Raw genomic sequence first — 17,694 nt, 5'->3', positions numbered from 1 at the left:
CTTAATGTCAAGCCTGTTAAGCTTCACCCAATGCCTCCTGTAGTTATCTGATGCTAGCTTTGTTAATGAACAATGCGTAATACTCATAGCCGAGTTAAAGATGCAGTCAACTATATTGCTATAAAGAAACACTGTTTGTGGTCTTAAACTTCCATTGTTGATATCTAGTTTTCTAAATTGAACCATGATCAACTGAAAAATGGTAATCAACCAACAGTTTATAATAAATAGAAGCAGCTATTTAACTCTTGGAAGGCTTTACTTATTGAGATTTTTAATGCTGCATAGACAGCAATAGCTGGTGGTTTGTAGTGGGGACACCTGAGCTGTGTGCAAAGCAGACCTGTTTTAGTGCCTGAAGGCGAATAGAGATGCTCATTTTGCCAAGAGCGTCTCTCCTGTGTTCGTAAGTCTTTTCCATCCATATGTTCTCGCAGTCTCTGGGGTATAACGGACCATGGAGCAGATTGTTGGCCTTGTCATTGGGGGAAACAGTGAGACAGCTGGGCACCCATCACACGGCCAAACAGATGTTCAGGTGACTCATGGAGGAACTGAATGGTAATGGCTGTGATGCGGATGAAGAAGAGTGTTGATGGAGGCAGAAAAAATGAATTTCTACACTGATGCAAGGACCCATAGGCTTCATTAGTGATCCCCTGTCAGCCTGCAAGGTGGGCCAAATGTTTTCCACCCTCCCACAGTTTCAGACTTTGGCTTTGCCTCCCATACGGATTCAGCTACTGCGCTCTAACTGCTCTAGGTCTAATACCTTTGATCTCTTGATTATTTTTGCCTAAACGTGAGTTGGATGGCTAAGCTGCTCATTGATTTAGCTTTTTAAATTCTGATGAACCTCAGGGAACATTCAGAAGCTGAAACTGAATCCAACCCTGCAACCACATGATCAAATGTTACCAGGCTGTGGTAAAAATAAAAATGGAAATGTGGGAACGCTTTCTGCAGACTCCATGGCTTCAAGCCAAGCTTAATAATTTCTGAGGCACGCATCTGACACACATCTGCATGATGAAAAAGCAGTAATGTTGGCAAATTCCTCATTCCCCACTGTTAGTGAGACCCATTTATCAAATTAAGCTCAATGAAAGTTCTTCGATTTCTTTTCCAAGCCCTTCTACACAAGCCCTTCTCTATTTTCCCTTGCCAAGCTTTGTTCTTTGGTTGCAGGTCTCATATATAATACATGAATGTTGGGAGACGTATCCCATTCTGTCCATGCTGCCTCTTATTCCCAAGAAAGGGGCTATTTTTAAGAGCTAGATAGGCCAAATGTGGATTCAGGAGATGCTGACTTCTACCTGTAAGGTGGCAGTGGTTAAATATGGTTAAAGTTCTGAAAAATAAATAATCACATTTAATATATTTCTGTTTTTAGTCCTCTTTATTTCTCTTTGTGGGATTTAAAACTAAGCAATGTGTTGTAAAGTCAAAAAAATAAATGTATCTTTTTGTCTTTTGTTACAACAGCTGGCACCACCTACATCTTTGGCAAAGGAGGAGGCCTGATCACTTACACATGGCCCAATAACGAGAGGCCAAGCACACGGACGGACCGGCTGGCTGTGGGCTTTAGCACCACCATAAAGGATGCAATCCTTGTTCGCATTGACAGCGCCCCACGCCTGGGTGACTACATCATGCTCCACATCGTACGTATTAAGCCAAAGAAATCCTTTTATTGTCGTTTTTTCTTATGCATGTTCCTGCAGAGGGGTTGCTCAATGGAGCAGTGGGTAGTGCTCAGTGCTACCTGGCAGCAAGAAGGTTCATGGCTCGATTCCCGGCCTGGAATCTTTCTGCCTGGAGTTTGCATGTTCTCCCTGAGGATGTGTGGGTTCTCTCTGGGTACTCCAGCTGCCTCCCAGAGTCCAAAAACCTGACTGTTAGGTTACTGACTTCTCTAAATTCTCCTCAGGTGTGAGTGGGTGTGTGTGAATGGTTGTTTTGTCCTGTTTCTGTCTGTGTTGCCCTGCGATGAACTGGCGACCTGTCCAGGTTGGACCCCGACCCTCGCCCATAGACAGCAGGAGGTAGGCACCAGCACTCCTTGCGAGCCCAGCAGGGATGAGCATGACAGAACGTGGATGGATGGATGGATGTTCCTGCAAACCTTTTAAACCAAATCAAAAGTTTTTATATTTCCTAATAAGCTTACTTTTTTGGTTTAGGATACCAAAGTGAAAGGGATTGAATATCAATGTTGATAGTAGCAAAAATGGTTGACCTTTGAAGACTTATGTAAACTTTTTTTTAAATCTTTAATATAACAGAGAAACAAACAGTTTTACTTGCAATACAAACCAGCACTACATCTGCTTTATAGGGATGCCGTAGTTCTGCTGACCCACTCAAGCCAAGACCTACATGGTCAAAACAATTTGGGTCATGACCAAGAGCCAGACCCCAGGTTCCTCTGCAGAGTGACTGGGCACTCCCCTAGAGATAAGGTTTGGAACCTGGCCTTCCATGAGAGGCTTAAAGTACAGCCACTTCTCTAACACATTGAGAGCAGCCAGTTGAAATGGCTCTAACAATTGTCATAGATACCCCATTGATGTCTCCCTGGCATGTCCCACCAGGAGGAGGCCCAGGGGATGCCTCAGGAGATGCCAGAGGGACTATGTCTCTCAGCAGGCCCTGGAATGCTTTAGGCTTCCTTTGGAGGAGCTTGAGGAGGTGTCTGAGGAGATGGAAGTCTTGGAGTCTCTGCTGAGACTGCAGCCTGGCCTTGGATAAACCTACTGTAACACAACAAATATGAGCACAAACCAATATCATATTAACACAAACCTTGGAAGGCATTCTTGTAAGATATGACTCTTTAAATCAAACATTATTTTCTATAACCAGTTACTCAGCTTTTATGTGAAGCATTCGTTTTAGTTTGAGGTACCATCATTTAAAATAAAATAAAATTTAGAGTCCCAGATTTTTATGTGAGTTGACAAAAGGCAAAAGGTGGGGTTAAATTCCAAGACATGCAAGTTTGGAAGCACAAATCAAGCAAACTTGTTGTCAGATTTCGGTATTACCAGAGACTGCCTTTTTTGTCACCTTCCATAAACCTTTAGGATTAGCATGAAATGATTGCAGTAACAACTGCAATACTCTTTTTGTTAGGTCTGGAGAATGTGGCAAGACTCAATTCTCCAAGTAAATTTCTGCATGTGGTGAAAAACTAACACTGCAAATCATCATTAACAATTGGTCTTATTATCATGCTGTGGGGACAGAGAAACTGGTCAAATTATAAATAAATTACAAAGCTGACGGCAAATTCATAGCTACACCTTTTTTGTTATTTTCTTCAGTCATTATACAGTATTTTTTTGTTCCTGTGTCACAAAAAATCAGAATAAAATACAATTTAGTTTGGAGTTTTAATGTGATAAAAGGTAACATTTTCAGGTTGTATGAATATCTATGATGAACTGCATATTTCCTTTTAAAAAACCAAGGTGATTTAACAAACTCACCTCTACATAATTTACACTCTCATGGCAGGCCTCAGGCCAAACAGTCTGTGTTGTTTGAACTGATCTATCATTAAGACGCTTAAAAAAAAGTACAGTACCCTCTCCATCCAATCTGGCTTCACTCACTGTCCTTTCAGATAGCCCCGCCTCTATAACACATTCAAGCCAACTCTCAGCATGAATAATAAATCTAGTCCCCCATACATATGGAGTGTTTTCCCCCATGTAAGAGAAACAAGCTGGAAAACGGAAGAGCCTTGAGATGGAGTTCATGGCCAGTGGACCGAGCATCCACGCAGCATCTTAATAACCTCTCACTGTGACCTTCTGTGTTGACTCACGCATATAACTATGAACTATTAACATAAGTATCAACCCCAACCGAATAAAAGCAGGGCATCAAATTGCTGCAGTGGAAGTTTGACAGGGTGGTGTTTGTTGGGGACAGAGGAGTCGCTTCTAATGCCATGTGAAAAAAAGATGATGTGACGATAGGCTGTGAGGGGGGGTTACAGTTGCTAAAGCAGATTGAAAGTCTTTCTCTTCTTAAAGAGCGCCCCACGTCTCCTGAGTGCTGGCCATGTGGTGCAGAAAAGCAGCCATCTGCTCTGCAGAGATGAGGGCCAACAGTAAGGAAGTTCTGAGGTGGCTGCTGAGTACAGAATTACAAAAAAAGAAGTGCATGTGTGGGTTTGCTTGCAGGGCTGGGAGAAAAAGGAAGTGAAAGGTAATGCATGTAGGGAAAGTGATAAAGATATACAGTAAACTGCGTGGGAGATGTGGGAAAACGCCTCTCTACATGGTTCTAACTGAATGGCTAATTGCGGTAACCTCTAAAGGAGGGAAAATTAATGTATTTTTAATCCTGCATTTTTGATATCATGACAGATCTAACCAAGCAGGACATATCCTGTAATTCGGTTGCAGTTAATTGGACAGGGAATGTCTTCATTCCCTCACTCTCATGCAGTAATAAATATATTAATAAGAAAAGGAAAATGGAGATTTCATAAGACCTCTGTGGACTTGGTTTCTTTTTGCTGTGTTGGTAATGTTGCACTGCTGATATTTCAAATGATGTAATTGACATCCAAGAGTGGCTTAGCAAAGACCTTTTTTCATTTAACAGTAATAGCAGCCTTAGACTATTAAAGAGGTGGCCAGAGCAAGGTATTGTACGCCTCCTTTGTTCTGTGTTTGCACTTGAGAAGAAATTAAATAATGGAAGCTAATTTCTTTTTTTTTTCTATTACAGGTGTACAGTTAAATCAACTTAAACCTTAAGTGAATATTTAGTTTTGAACATTTTAAAGGAACCAATTTCTAATTTTAGCTCTAATAATTGTGGCTATTATGTAAAAAACCGAGTTAATTTCCACAACCTTGCAGCCGAGGAAAGGTTAGCGCTATAGGCGTGTCTTTTAACTTGCTGCCAAAGCTTAGGCTGGGCTTTTCTTTATGTAGCGATGCTTTACAATTAGATTCCTGACTACAATGAACTGCCATGAGGTAATCATATCTAATGGCACACATTCAATCTTTCCTCTCAGCAATGCCAGCTTGGTAATGAATCTGAAGCAAAAGGTTAAAGGCATTACAGCGGTCGATTGTGGATGTACGTCTCACCAAAGGTCCTGTCATGCTCAGGGCTATCACCTTAACTGTTACAATTATTAGGTTGCTGTTGGGGCATCAACGCTCACAAGCAGCGCTTTAACATCTTCTATGGCCTAATGTATGGCAGGGAAATCAACAGGAAAAGAAAACACCCTCAACAGATTTGTAGATAACAGCGGATTATCAGGGCATACATGGCACTTTGTTTAACATGCAAAGCCCTTAGCTGTGAGAGAAGAAAAACAGAAATCCAGGGATGAGCTAATCACATACTCTCTCCCCAGTCTCACTCTCTCTTTTGGTTCCCTCATTATCTCTTCCCAGTGATTAGCTTACAGCTTGTTTTGCAATCACGAATTAAAATGCTGATTGTGGTGTTTACATTTTAACTGCTAAGAACAACTGCACGCTTGGGTTGAAATCACAGGGGCGATTTGTGAAGGTGGCGGGACTTTTTGCTCCTGCTGGCATCTCATTTACGAGTTCAGTTGATCTGAATGTTGAGCAATGGATAAAGAACTTGGAAGCTTTTTTGGAATAAAATGGCTGCCCTGAAGTAAATGCCAAGATGATAGCCCAAACTATGTTTTTGCTTCAGATCTCCTAAAGGGAAGCTTCATCTGTGACCGCTTGACCTTGTTTGTTTTGTGAGTGTTCACTGCCCAAGGCGCTCTTTCATCGGAATGCGGTACGAGAACTTGGAAGAAGAAAAAACAGTCTGGCCCCGGACAAGGTGTCTTGTTTTTCAGTAAAAAATAAACTTAATCAGACTCAAGCTGAAGGAAATAATTCTGAATTGGTTTTGAAATTTTAGGACGTAAATCTAAGGGAAATCTGACTTCCCTGTTTTTGCATGCTAAGTGAGACTTGAGATGAGACAAAGACTGAAATCTCCATCGGTGGCTTTTTTTATCTATTCGCTGCAAAGCGGAATTGGATGCCCTCCTGTGTTTTGCATAATTCTGCATGAAAAAAGTACTTTCAAGGGGTTCAAAAATAAAATTCCAAATATATTACTAATATTGCTTAATTAAAGGGCCATGTCCCTGTTTTTGTTGAGAATCTGGAGTCTCTAGTTATGATTCTATAATACTGAGACTAATCTTTGATCAGCTGTAGTTTTCTACATTAAACACATATTCATTTGGACACAATTTAAAAGTTTAAAATAATTTAGCTCAAGCTGCAGGATCATTATAGCCTTATTTATATATGGGAAAGATGGCTCAAAATTTAAAGTTCCTACAGAGTCTTTACTGTAATACAGGTAAAAAATGGCAAACAGAATGAAGCATTTACTGATTGATGAAATGCAAGCAGCACTTGTAGCATCAAGATGATTTAGTGCTAAAACCTATATACCTTTGTAATATTGTTGTACATAGACTTGAATTTGTAGGATAAGGTATAAGATATCAATAATCATAATTTAGGACAAATTAATGAATACCATATTTTCCAGACTATAGAGCGTACCTCAGTATAAGCTGCAGCTACTACATTTTTTTTAAATTATTGGAATCGTTTATATATAAGCTGCACCGGTGCTACAAGCAGATGATATCTGATGTAAGAAAAATTATATGATTATATGAATGAAAATTAGCCCTTCATTAATTCATATCCAACTTTGACTTCCCCCTCTGGTGGTTAGGAAGAATCAATATTAAAGCTGCACCTTGTTATAAGCCATATGGTTTTAAGCTAGGGAAAAAAAGCAGTGGCTTATTGTCCAAATAATACAGTATGTCTTATTAAAACTGTAAGTTAGCAGCAAAATATCAGCGTTATAGTTTGGTACTTTGATGGGAAACAGATACTGATAGACATTTGGCTACTACTTAGAAACAAAATTATCGTAAAAGTCTGATCTCCAACTTGGAAACTCACCGCAAACTTCAAGTTCAGATTTATTATGGCTGCCATACATCAAAAACTGAAAGGGATGTGCTATCTATGTGCACTTCTAAATGTTTTTCTTATTAGTGTACATAGTATTATACAGTCTGTATCTGGAAATATTGCATGGGATATGGAGAAATGCATTGTCAGGGCTTCTATACAGTAGCTAATGGTAGTAGGGACTATAAAAATAGCAAATCCCAATGAGTTTGCAACTTCTGACCCAAACGGGGTCAACCAGGGTGTGATGTCATTCCTGGGCAAATTTAGCAGAGCATATTAGAAGGCTTATGAGTTTAATCTTTGACACTGCTTAATTCTCTTAGCTGTTCTCAGCTAAACATAGATGTTTTAGACTTCTAAAAACTGATTCAAACCTCAAAGAGCATTCAGATTTTTTCACAATTTATTCACATTTTAGCTTAGATGCCTGTTGGCATAATTTTGATGTCGTTGAAATGTATTTTTAACCAAGAGTGCTCGGTGGCACACCTTGTTCCTTCACCTTCAGTCACACTCAAACACACAGCGACGACTAACACGAAGATCAGCCACGGCCCTATTTTCTAATAGAGCACACCCACAGTGAATTTCATTATCCATTTGAGATTTTCCTCTCATGCTAATTCACTGAGAGAGAAGGTGCGGCTGGTGGATAATTGAAAACCTTCATCCAGACACTGAGAAGCAAGGTTCAGCATGAGCCTTCCAGTTTTATTCTGTATGGCAAATGCAATGCAATGCAAATGCGCTGTGTGCTTTTTTTAAATGCACATATTCACAACTGCAAAATTGTCTGAATTTTTATGAATTAATGCAAAAATGTTTTTTTCCCCCCTCATTCCTGTCAGCATCAATCCGTCACCAGTCCTCCTCTGTCACTGTGTTTATGTCAAGCAGTGTCTGTTTCCCCATCTGCTTCACTCGCTGCCCTCTCCTCCTGACAGACTTAATATAAGATGTTTGATGTGTACCTGTGTGCATCAGTGCGTATATGGCCAGCAATGTATTGCTTCTATCAAGTTACCGCAACCTCTGCAGGGGAAAGATAGATATTGTCACGGTTATGGCTCATGGCCTCTGATAACATTACAGCTTCGTATTTGACTTTGTTTTTTTTTTTTCTCACCTCCCACTCTTGATTCCTCCTTCATAGATATAAGGAACTGGGAGAAAATATCTGGCACCTGTTTAGTGAGGCTTGCAGTACATGCAGTCAGCACTTATAGCTGAACTTTCCTTTTAATCTCTGCCAAATGATGATTACATATATTTTTAGCTTATATATATTAGTTCAATTTAAAGTCATGTCTGTTATTTTAATGGGATTATTATCAGCACTGATTTTGATTTAGGTGAATATATAGAAACATATATAAGAGGCAGATGATATAGTCATTAATAAAAGACACACTAGAGACCTACAGTATACATGTATAACCAGCAAATATATAGTGGATTTGTAACTATAACACCCTTGTTCATCTTCTCAAAATTTCAAATCTTTTACATATTTAATGTAACATGTATCTTCCAAATTCAACTGAAACTCAAACGTACAAATCACGTGAAATCTTTGTCTTTTACCAATCAATTAAAATAAACAATTATCTAACCCAAATTGATTTATTTTCTGCATCCTAGGTCCAATTCAGCCTAAACTTGGAGTCAGACATTTCTAAAGTACAAATAATCAATCTTAATGGTTGTTATATTAAGGAGAAAACTGATAAAATATTAAAATGAACAACTATAGATAATTACATATATACAAAACGTTATTTAAAAAATATACAAAACATATTCACAATATTTTATATGTAACCATAAAATCATTAATAATGTAGTGGTTAAAAATTCAATGAGTATTGCATGAAATGCCCAAAATGAGAAGAAATGAGCACTGATCCTGGGAAAACAGAGAGGTATCAAAAAAATCCAAATTCAGTGTTTCTCACAGCTTTGATGATGTTGATATGACTACAGTCAAGAGGTTCATTGATGCAATTGTTAAACCACTGACTCATATCTGTAACCTCTCTTTCCAAACAAAATGAAAACTGCAAAAATCCTACTGTTATATAATACTGTGGAGAGATACATTTTTGTAAATTATGGGCCTGTCTTTCTACTTCCATATTTTTTCCAAAACTTTAGATAAAGCTTTATCTTAGAAAACAGGAAAACCATTTATAAACACAAGCTACTTTCTGAAAGTTTGGATGTAGATCACAGGGATCCACAGCTTTAGCAGTCCTGAAATCAGTGAAGAAAATTACCAGCTCCATAGTTTAAAAAGAAAAGGGTTTAGAATTGAAATGATTTTTTTTGTTGTTGTTGTTGTTGTTTTTGTCACATTTCACCCAATGCATCTCGATGTATTAATTAGTAAAACTAGAGCTTCATCAAACTGTCCTTGAATTTGGAGAAAACAGTTAATGTTATTTTAAAATATCGAGTGAAATAAAGGAGTGAAGGTCAAAATAGATGAAGAGAGGTGGAACTAGTAAGGAAATTGTCTACAATTAATGCTGGAATCAGCTGTAAATAATTTTCTGAAGTCTAAAGCTTTATATATTCTCTACTGTTTATTAGTTTTACTACAACAGAGCTATTGTGTCGACGTCTGGGCTAACACCTACAGGATATTTCTCAAAGCACTCAGGAAAATTCGTACAGCTGCCTATCAGCTAATTCATTTATTCCTGCTTGGTTAAATTGTCTGATCTGGTAGGATTTCAAACCTTTGAATTTTATGTATAAAGCTAGAAATCAATAACTACCAGATAATATTTAACTTTTTGCTAAAGGAGAGGGAAGGTTTAGTTAGAGGTAATCTAAATTATAAAATCATACATGCTTGAAAAAACATGAAAAGAATCTTCATGTCAATAAATGGTGTGAAAATCTGTGTACAAACATCAGACTGTTGGCTATTAATATAAACATTAATGTAATTATACAGCTTTTGTTTAAACAGTTCACCATTGCTTTTAAAGAGGCTTTATTCAAAATATTTAACACCATCTGGCTTCTTCTAGTTTCCTCTATGACAATATGTTAAGTGTTGTTTGGTTAAAACTACCCACCTTCTCTCCCAACAAAATAAACTCAGCATTTGGTTAAATAAATAATATGCTTTCTGGGTGTATATGTATTTTTTTTTTAAACACGTCTGCACCTATTGAATAACATGAATATATATATATATATATACATACATTGCTTACATACTGTTGCTGTCCTTGATGATTTCAGGACTGTCACTGATATTCAATAAGTTGAAGGAGAATTTTCAAAGAAGCTGCGAGAGTTTGGTGCAGGTCAATTTTAATAATTCAAAAGGAGTTTCAGAATTCATCTTTACTCTGACTGGAAATAAAGAAGGGAAATAAAGAAGAAGACACATTGAAACAGTGAAATGTACATTACAGCAAAAAAACTTCTGTCTTGAGTATTTTCCCAACTGCAATAATCCCTAATACACACAAACATATGTAAAACATTCCTTTCTTCTCTTTAGTTCTCCCTCTCTGACTCCATCCTCCCTCTTCAAAATATCTATGTGCATTTAGAAGCAAACAAATGCACACACATTTCTTAAGGCTCCTTCAACAAATTTTCACCCCGCTGAGTGCTGCCACGGGCACTTCAGACATGATACAAGAGCTCTTCAGGGACATCTGCCTGTCATGTCAACCAGAGGCAACAGAGCATTACAGAACACAGATACAGTCACACCATTTTACCCTCTCCTGCAACTGTCCCATGTGAACAACACCAACTAATAATTCCTCAAGTTAGACTAACAGAGCGGCATCATTTTCCAACCCAAGTGGCCCGTAGCCTCAGCCCCAGCTTCAGCAATGTATTTTTTAGAGATTAAGATGAAAAATTCAATGAGACACAACAAACTGTGTGCCTCCCCTCTATCTCCTTTCCTTTTTGACAGCCAAATCCCAAAGGGGAAGCCTGTGTTTTCACAGCTTCATGGTAGGACATGAATCCCATTCACACAGTGATGAAGAGACAGAAAGGAAGGATGAAAGAGACAGAGTAGAGCGTCATGTACATCCAAAAGTGGAACAAATACATGGCTCTGATTGGGGGGGAGGGGGGGTGACAAGGAAGAGCGGGAGGAAGGGAGGTATTGTGAGATATGGGTGTTTTAGAATTCAGAGCAGGATCAGAGGCAAACTTGGCTCAGATAGGTCTCAGCACACAGGCACATCGTCTGTGAATTCCAAATTATATGTTGCCTTTCTGACTCGCTCTGATGCCCCACCAGCCTCTTTTCCTCCCTCTCTCTTCTATCCTTCCATTCTTCTTATCTCTACATCTTTCTTTTTTCTGCATCACTGCCACAGTGCTATTGTTTTCACTCTAAAGCCTGGATTGAACCCTGGGAACTGGTCAGTCAATCAGCTTGGATCCAGCTGAGGTGCAAAGAATTGGTGTTTTTTTAAAGTCTGTGATAAGGGTCAAACTCACCAAGGTCTGCACCAAATGGTATTATTAGGCCAGGTGATTTCTCTCAAAATACAAGTTCTGTGTCTTTAAAACAGAAATTCTTACTATTTTTTTTATCTGCTCTCAGTGTAAAAGAAAAACGTATTACTTCTTTACCTTTAGAAAACACATAGACTAAAAATATGAACTGGCTTTTCTTTTCTCAAACCGTAGTTTGTTAAACCAAGTCAGAACTATTTTCTCTGACAGATGTTCGTGCACCTAACTACCCATGAAATTATCTTTGAAGATAATTAATGATCCTCATTGAGTAGTTTATTACCTGTGAGTGGATAAAAGCGATTTTCCTTTAATCATTTTTAATCTTCCTCAATCATGATTTTAGTCAAAAAATAAATAAAATAAAACTGAAATATTATGAAGCAGTGTCAATTTTTTAAATGCTAAAATTAAAAGAACTTAATGGCTAAGGTCCACTTCCCACTGGAAAAGACTGCACTACTTTGTAAAACCAACATTTTCACAGATGTATAGTGGATATTCCTAATAGACAAGAAAATATCGCTCTTCTTTACGCATAACAGAAAGAACAACGAATCCTTGATTCATCCCAGAGGATCAACCAAAGACTCTGCAGAGGTCACCAACATTCTTGAAGTATTTAAAGTCATGGTGGTGATCTTTTCTTCTTTTTTTTGACACTACATTTTTTTCCATCTATTCCTTCTTCCCCTTAAAGCTTAAGATACTGTATGAATGTTGAGAAAAACGCATAAATATGAGGCCCAATGATTGATATTTGTTGTGCAAAAAGGGGTTGCTGGCACAGGAAGAAGTTATCCAGTTTAAAGATTTTTCTGAACCATGTCTTTAAAATACTTCAACACATCGTGTCTGTGTCTTAAAAAAAAAACTTTATTTCCCAAATAGAAAAGTCTTTGTTAATTTCCCACAGAGATGGACAAAACCATAATTTTAGGTGTGGCTCCATAGTAGTTATAACAATTTCCCTTATTTTGTTTTCCAACCATTTGGAAATTAGGTGACCTGAAATTAGGTTCTCAGATAATAAAAAGAAAAATGTAGAACACTCTTTATTTTATTTATTTATTTTTTGTCTTTAAGTTAAGATTCCTACAGTATTCTTTTTTTTTTTCATATGGCTGCTAGGATAGGGCCAGGATATGTATTATGTTCCCTACCGAGCTATGTTAAAATAAGACATCCGTTTGTTTATTTATTGGAAAACTGTTAAGTTGGTCAAACTGAAACCATCATGTAAAGTCATTCATTAAACATCATTTATTGGAAGGAGAAAATTCTCTGGTACGAAGTCCAATCAGTGTGTATGAGTGTGCTGATGTACTATATAGAAGTCTGGTGATTTAAGAGGAAAGCTTTTAGAAAGCCCAGAAAATATCAGTGAGTAACATTTTTGCTCTAAGTGGATCATGAATGCCTTAACAGTGAAGTAAATTGTCCAAATTTACAGCAATCCGTGCACATTTTATGAGGTCTATGAGATTTTACTGGGACCTTCAACTGCACCGTGAAAGACCATTACTCTATCAAGCTGGTTCCCTTCTGTGTTTATGAAATAATCCTGACTAGTAATTGTTCAGAATAACTCTTAAGTCAATTTTAGCATTTAAACTTCCTCCCACAATTCAAGCAATTCAGTTCATTCTCATGTTTAAAAACTATTATATTTTCTTAAAATGATCTTTTATTCTTAGTTTACCACAGATGAGCTCTGCAAAACTAATTAGGATCCTTCCCATAAATATATTCAGGCTTCTCCTGTTAAAGCTTGTTGCAAATTTATTCAGTGCAATGACACTCCATTTTCCTCTCCACTTGCTTGGGATAAAACACCAAGCTAAATCACTGCAACGTAATAAAAGCGGACACACAAATGAACACTTGCCATCAAGTTTTGCACTGGGGAGGATTGGTGCCAAGTAGAAATGTGTAATGTCATTAAAAGGCGTCATAAACAGTTGCAATTTTCTTCAGTGCGTCTTATCCGGCGTTATATTGCTTTAGAATAGGTCTTGTTTGCAGTTTGCTGTAGGATAGCAGCAGCCTTGGTAAAGCAATTTGTTTTTCTAGCTGTGCATGCTGTATGTGGGGAGCTGTATTTTCTATCAACCTGGTTTGTAGCTGGGTTGATTTTTGTCTTTTCTGCGTATTTCAATTCTCCAACACATTGGACATGCCCCTGTGAAACTCAGCTATGCATATCTGGACCTGACTGCTTGTTTTACTGTTCAATCAGACCAAGCTTGAATGTGTTGACCCAATTTCTACAATCAGGAGATATATTTTTTTCCTAAAAAAAACAAGGAACCAATAATCAATTCTGCAATAAAATATTACACCAATCTTATTGTCTTCTATTTTTTGTTTTAAAAGCATATCACCTTAAGAGTACAGTGAGTAGGTCCTTATTTTTCAATGTGTGTAAATGTAAAGAAAATATTTTTTCTCCTTTCACTTAAGCGAATTCCCCCTGACAAAAAATCTTCACCGCATCTGCTCACAGCCATTCAGCAGAGATATAGCATAAGCAAACACATTAGCATTACTAAATCCAGATAGGGTGAATACAGGTCGTCTGTGAAGGCTTTGGACCCCACAGAATGCCACTTTGATCTCCTGATTAAGACCTCATAGGTCCAGATTGCTCCACAGTTCAGGAATGCGTTAAATTCGGAAAACCAACTTCGTTGTAAAGCACATTTTCAATGACTAGTAAAGTTGATTATCCTATTTAATGTTACATTTTATTGTTTGTTTTTAAGATGTTTAAGTGTGGGGTATCCTTTTATTTTCACCTCTGAATGGATTCTCTATAAATTACATAAAACACCTCTTTAAATCCAACATGCAAATATGCATCCGCTCTCAATGATTTATAACCATAAAAAACAATAGGTAAATACTGTATTTTATTTTTATTTTTCATCTTTAGCAGTGAAAAGGTGAAATTTGAAAATCCAATGATTTATAAATTCAGTACTTTGCACTTAAACTTCCTGAGCCAAATTTAGACGTTTTTTAATGGCAGTCTATGTTCAACTATCGACTCCAAGGCCACACGTTGGGCAAAACTGGTTTAGACCAATTCATGCTAAAGTGTTAGAATGGCTGAATAAAGGCAAGAACCTTCAGGATCTAGATGTACTGAGAAGTAGAGCTGACATAAAAAAAAAAAAACACAGGAGACCTACATTGATAATCTGAGTTCTGCAAAACATGAACTCTTGCTTAATGCAATATAAGAGCCAAATGAAATGCCCTAAAGTTGTGGACGTAACAGTGGCTGTAAAAGAGAATAATGACACAATTAAAGCGTAAGGGGAAAAAAAGGGAAGTCACTGTATGTGTGTTTCAATGACAGGTGGTGAGGGACACCTTCTCACCAGAACCTAATGAAAGATCAGAAGGATCTAGTAGGTGTTTGAGTGTATCTCAAACCAAGGCTAGCTGCCACATTAGCGCCATAGACGCTCCTAAATCCCTCAATAAGGTTCACCATCACCCTGTCAGAGCCACTCTGCTCTCCTTCCAACTCTTACCTGAACTGCCAGGCAGTCAGATGGAGACTGGGAAATGAAAAGAGAGGGAGAGGTGGAAATAGAACAGCAAACAGAAGAAAGAGATTCACATTTTAGCAAATCGACTCTCTTTCGGATTATCGACGAGAAAGTGAGGGGGGGGGGTGACGAATTGCAGGTCTGCTCAAGTGATAAACGTCAACATTAGAAAATAAATCTGGCTGAAAAAAAAAAATCTGTCTTCGGTGCCAGTGACGGTGCGGCAGATCTGCTCGCTCGCAAACACACGGGCTCATGCACGGACGGCGCTGCACGCGCACTCTGCAAATGCATTCAGTGAGGATTAAGCACCTGCTGGTTTAAAAAAAAAAAAGGAGCAGCAAGAAGTTGTTTTTCTTTCGTGCTGATAAAAAAATGAGGGGATCAAATTGTGAGTGCAAAGCTCCTTCACAGATGGAGTGACTGGGATAGAAAGCTATTTTACTGAGAAAGAGTTTGTGTTTATTTAATCCCCCCTCTATTGACTCTCTCAATGACATAGCTCTATTGACAAGAAGACAAAAAAAGCTATATCACCTATTTTTTTCACTGTGGAAATCACCAGAACACCATTCTATAGCCATAGAAGATATTTCCTATTCAGCTGCTCTTCTAAAAAATTATTCTTAGCACTGAAGGTTATAGAGAGTATGTCATCGTTTTATTGATCCCCAAACGTTTTTGGTCGGGCAACGAGGCAGACAGCCAAGGACATGACAGCCCAGTATTCCTTCCCTACTCCTCTTTTTCTGCTCCTTCATTGCTTCCGGCCATTTTCCATGTCCCTTTATTGTGCTAGTGAAAAAAAAAAAGGTCTGTTTTTAGTGAAAGATCCAGTTTTTCAGAGCACTCTGTCTCCTGGCTAACATGCACACACAGACGAGACACATTTCCATTTCAGGTCAAAGGAGTCTCAAAAGAGATTATGCTCCCCCAAAAAGAATCCAACTTGACCGATTGTCCACAAAAATCAATAGAAGTATGACCCTTTTAACCTTATGACACATTTCAGAGGACTGCTTAGTGGATATCTTGCCTCATTTGGAGTTTTAACGCAAGATCATGGAAAATGAATGCTGTTATAATGGCTTTAATTAATAGACATACTTTTCTTGTTATAGTTAAAACATCTTTATTGAAAAATACTTATATCTAAAATATCTAATTAAATCAGGATTTAAAAAGTTACAAAATAAAAAAAAATTAGATATGCATTCAAAACTGCCAGAATCAAATCATTATTGCAAGAAATTTTACACCTCCTTGTTTTAGGAGTTGCATCGCTACCAGCTTAGGATAATCGTATTGTACTGTTTTCTATCAATATTAACCTATATTAAAGACACATTATTTCAGTTTTTACTAAAAAAATATTTTCTGTAGCCTTTTTATTTGACCCTTTACAATTAAAACTTTGTTTGACGAGCAGACTGAAGCCGTTCAGCACTGATGTATCTGTAGGCCTGTAGCCTATTTTCCTTAATCTGCTTCGGATCAGAAGTTCCAACGCTGATGTGACATCAAGCGTGTCCATGTTAAATGGCTCCGACCTAGCAAACAATTGAAGCGTTAAATTCAAGATGGATTTTGTGGATACTCAGAGGCAAACAGCTTCCAGCTCAAGTCAGACACCAAGGCCGACCCCATGTAAAGCTGGGCATACACTGTACGATATTTTCAATCGTTGTACTCAACTACAGCTCAAACTGTACGATGGAATCACATCGGTTTAAAAATTCACTGCTCATGATGTATGTTCTTACACTGTACTCCCCGACGCTCCGATGTGATCTGACTGTTCACGCTGCATGTCCAAAAACCACACGTCTGACTCAGCATAGAGAGATGGCGCTGGTCGGACTCCCCAATCAGGAAGTAGAAGAAGTCCCTTGTTTGCACATGCAAATTGCGCAAAATTCTGGTAAATCGGCTTGTAGACGCTCGTAGCTCTGCTTCAACAGCAGGATTTGCTTACAAACACCTTACGAGGGCCGACTGAATTTCAAACATGTTTGATTTTCTCCCGACCTTACGATTCCTGATGGGGAGGTGGTTGTGAGATGCTATTCACCGATTGTAACCACTGTATACAACACAATGCAGGACGAACAAAAAGGCTGAAACTCCAAAAAAATTAGCGCTGGAGAATCGGTCCGAAAAGGGTAAAAGTCGTAAAATGCATGCCCGGCTTAAGGTGCTAAAAGATTTTTAAAAACCTTGTCAAGTAAGAATGCGAGCTATGAGAACTAGCAGAAGAGTCCTGCAGTTCTGTGTTTTGGCCACAGGGGGCAGTACGATTAGAAAACTCCATACCTGTTTAAGCTTCAACAATCTTTCCCTGTTGAATAAAAAAACACTCCCACAGAATGACGTCGCCAACACCATCAACTATTAACTGGGACTTGCAGGGTTTACATTCTGTTTTACAAAGTCTAATATAGAGATTAGCTGACTTCTGAGGACAATTGCGCTTAACTTAATTGTGGTTGGAGATTTCAAAGGAAAGAATGATTATGTCAAAATATATTTTCCAATGTTTATCTCTAAAAATATAAAATGTTTCTTCCAGTTCACTGATAAGTGTGGTTGTGCCACTTGAAATGGCAGCA

The 17,694-nt window shown here is 38.1% G+C and overlaps 1 protein-coding gene across 10 annotated transcripts in view; it reads left to right on the top strand.

Moving 5' to 3' along the window:
* nrxn3 (neurexin 3) overlaps nucleotides 1–17,694 on the top strand; it is a 380,526-nt gene that overhangs the window by 275,913 nt on the left and 86,919 nt on the right. For all 10 annotated transcript variants that reach the window (XR_001481465.1, XR_001481464.1, XM_015383267.1 and 7 more), the window contains one exon: nucleotides 1,489–1,670. Coding sequence is in view for 8 of the 10 variants with exons in the window: in XM_015383267.1 (XP_015238753.1) it covers nucleotides 1,489–1,670 (182 nt within the window). In the remaining 2 variants the exon portion in view is untranslated. The remainder of the gene's footprint in view (nucleotides 1–1,488; nucleotides 1,671–17,694) is intronic.

The sequence above is a fragment of the Cyprinodon variegatus genome, unplaced genomic scaffold (assembly GCF_000732505.1).
Source record: "Cyprinodon variegatus isolate N-32 unplaced genomic scaffold, C_variegatus-1.0 Scaffold279, whole genome shotgun sequence".
NCBI lineage: Eukaryota > Metazoa > Chordata > Actinopteri > Cyprinodontiformes > Cyprinodontidae > Cyprinodon > Cyprinodon variegatus.
The sequence above is the reverse complement of the archived record's forward strand: the minus strand, read 5'-3'. Positions and strand labels throughout refer to the sequence as shown.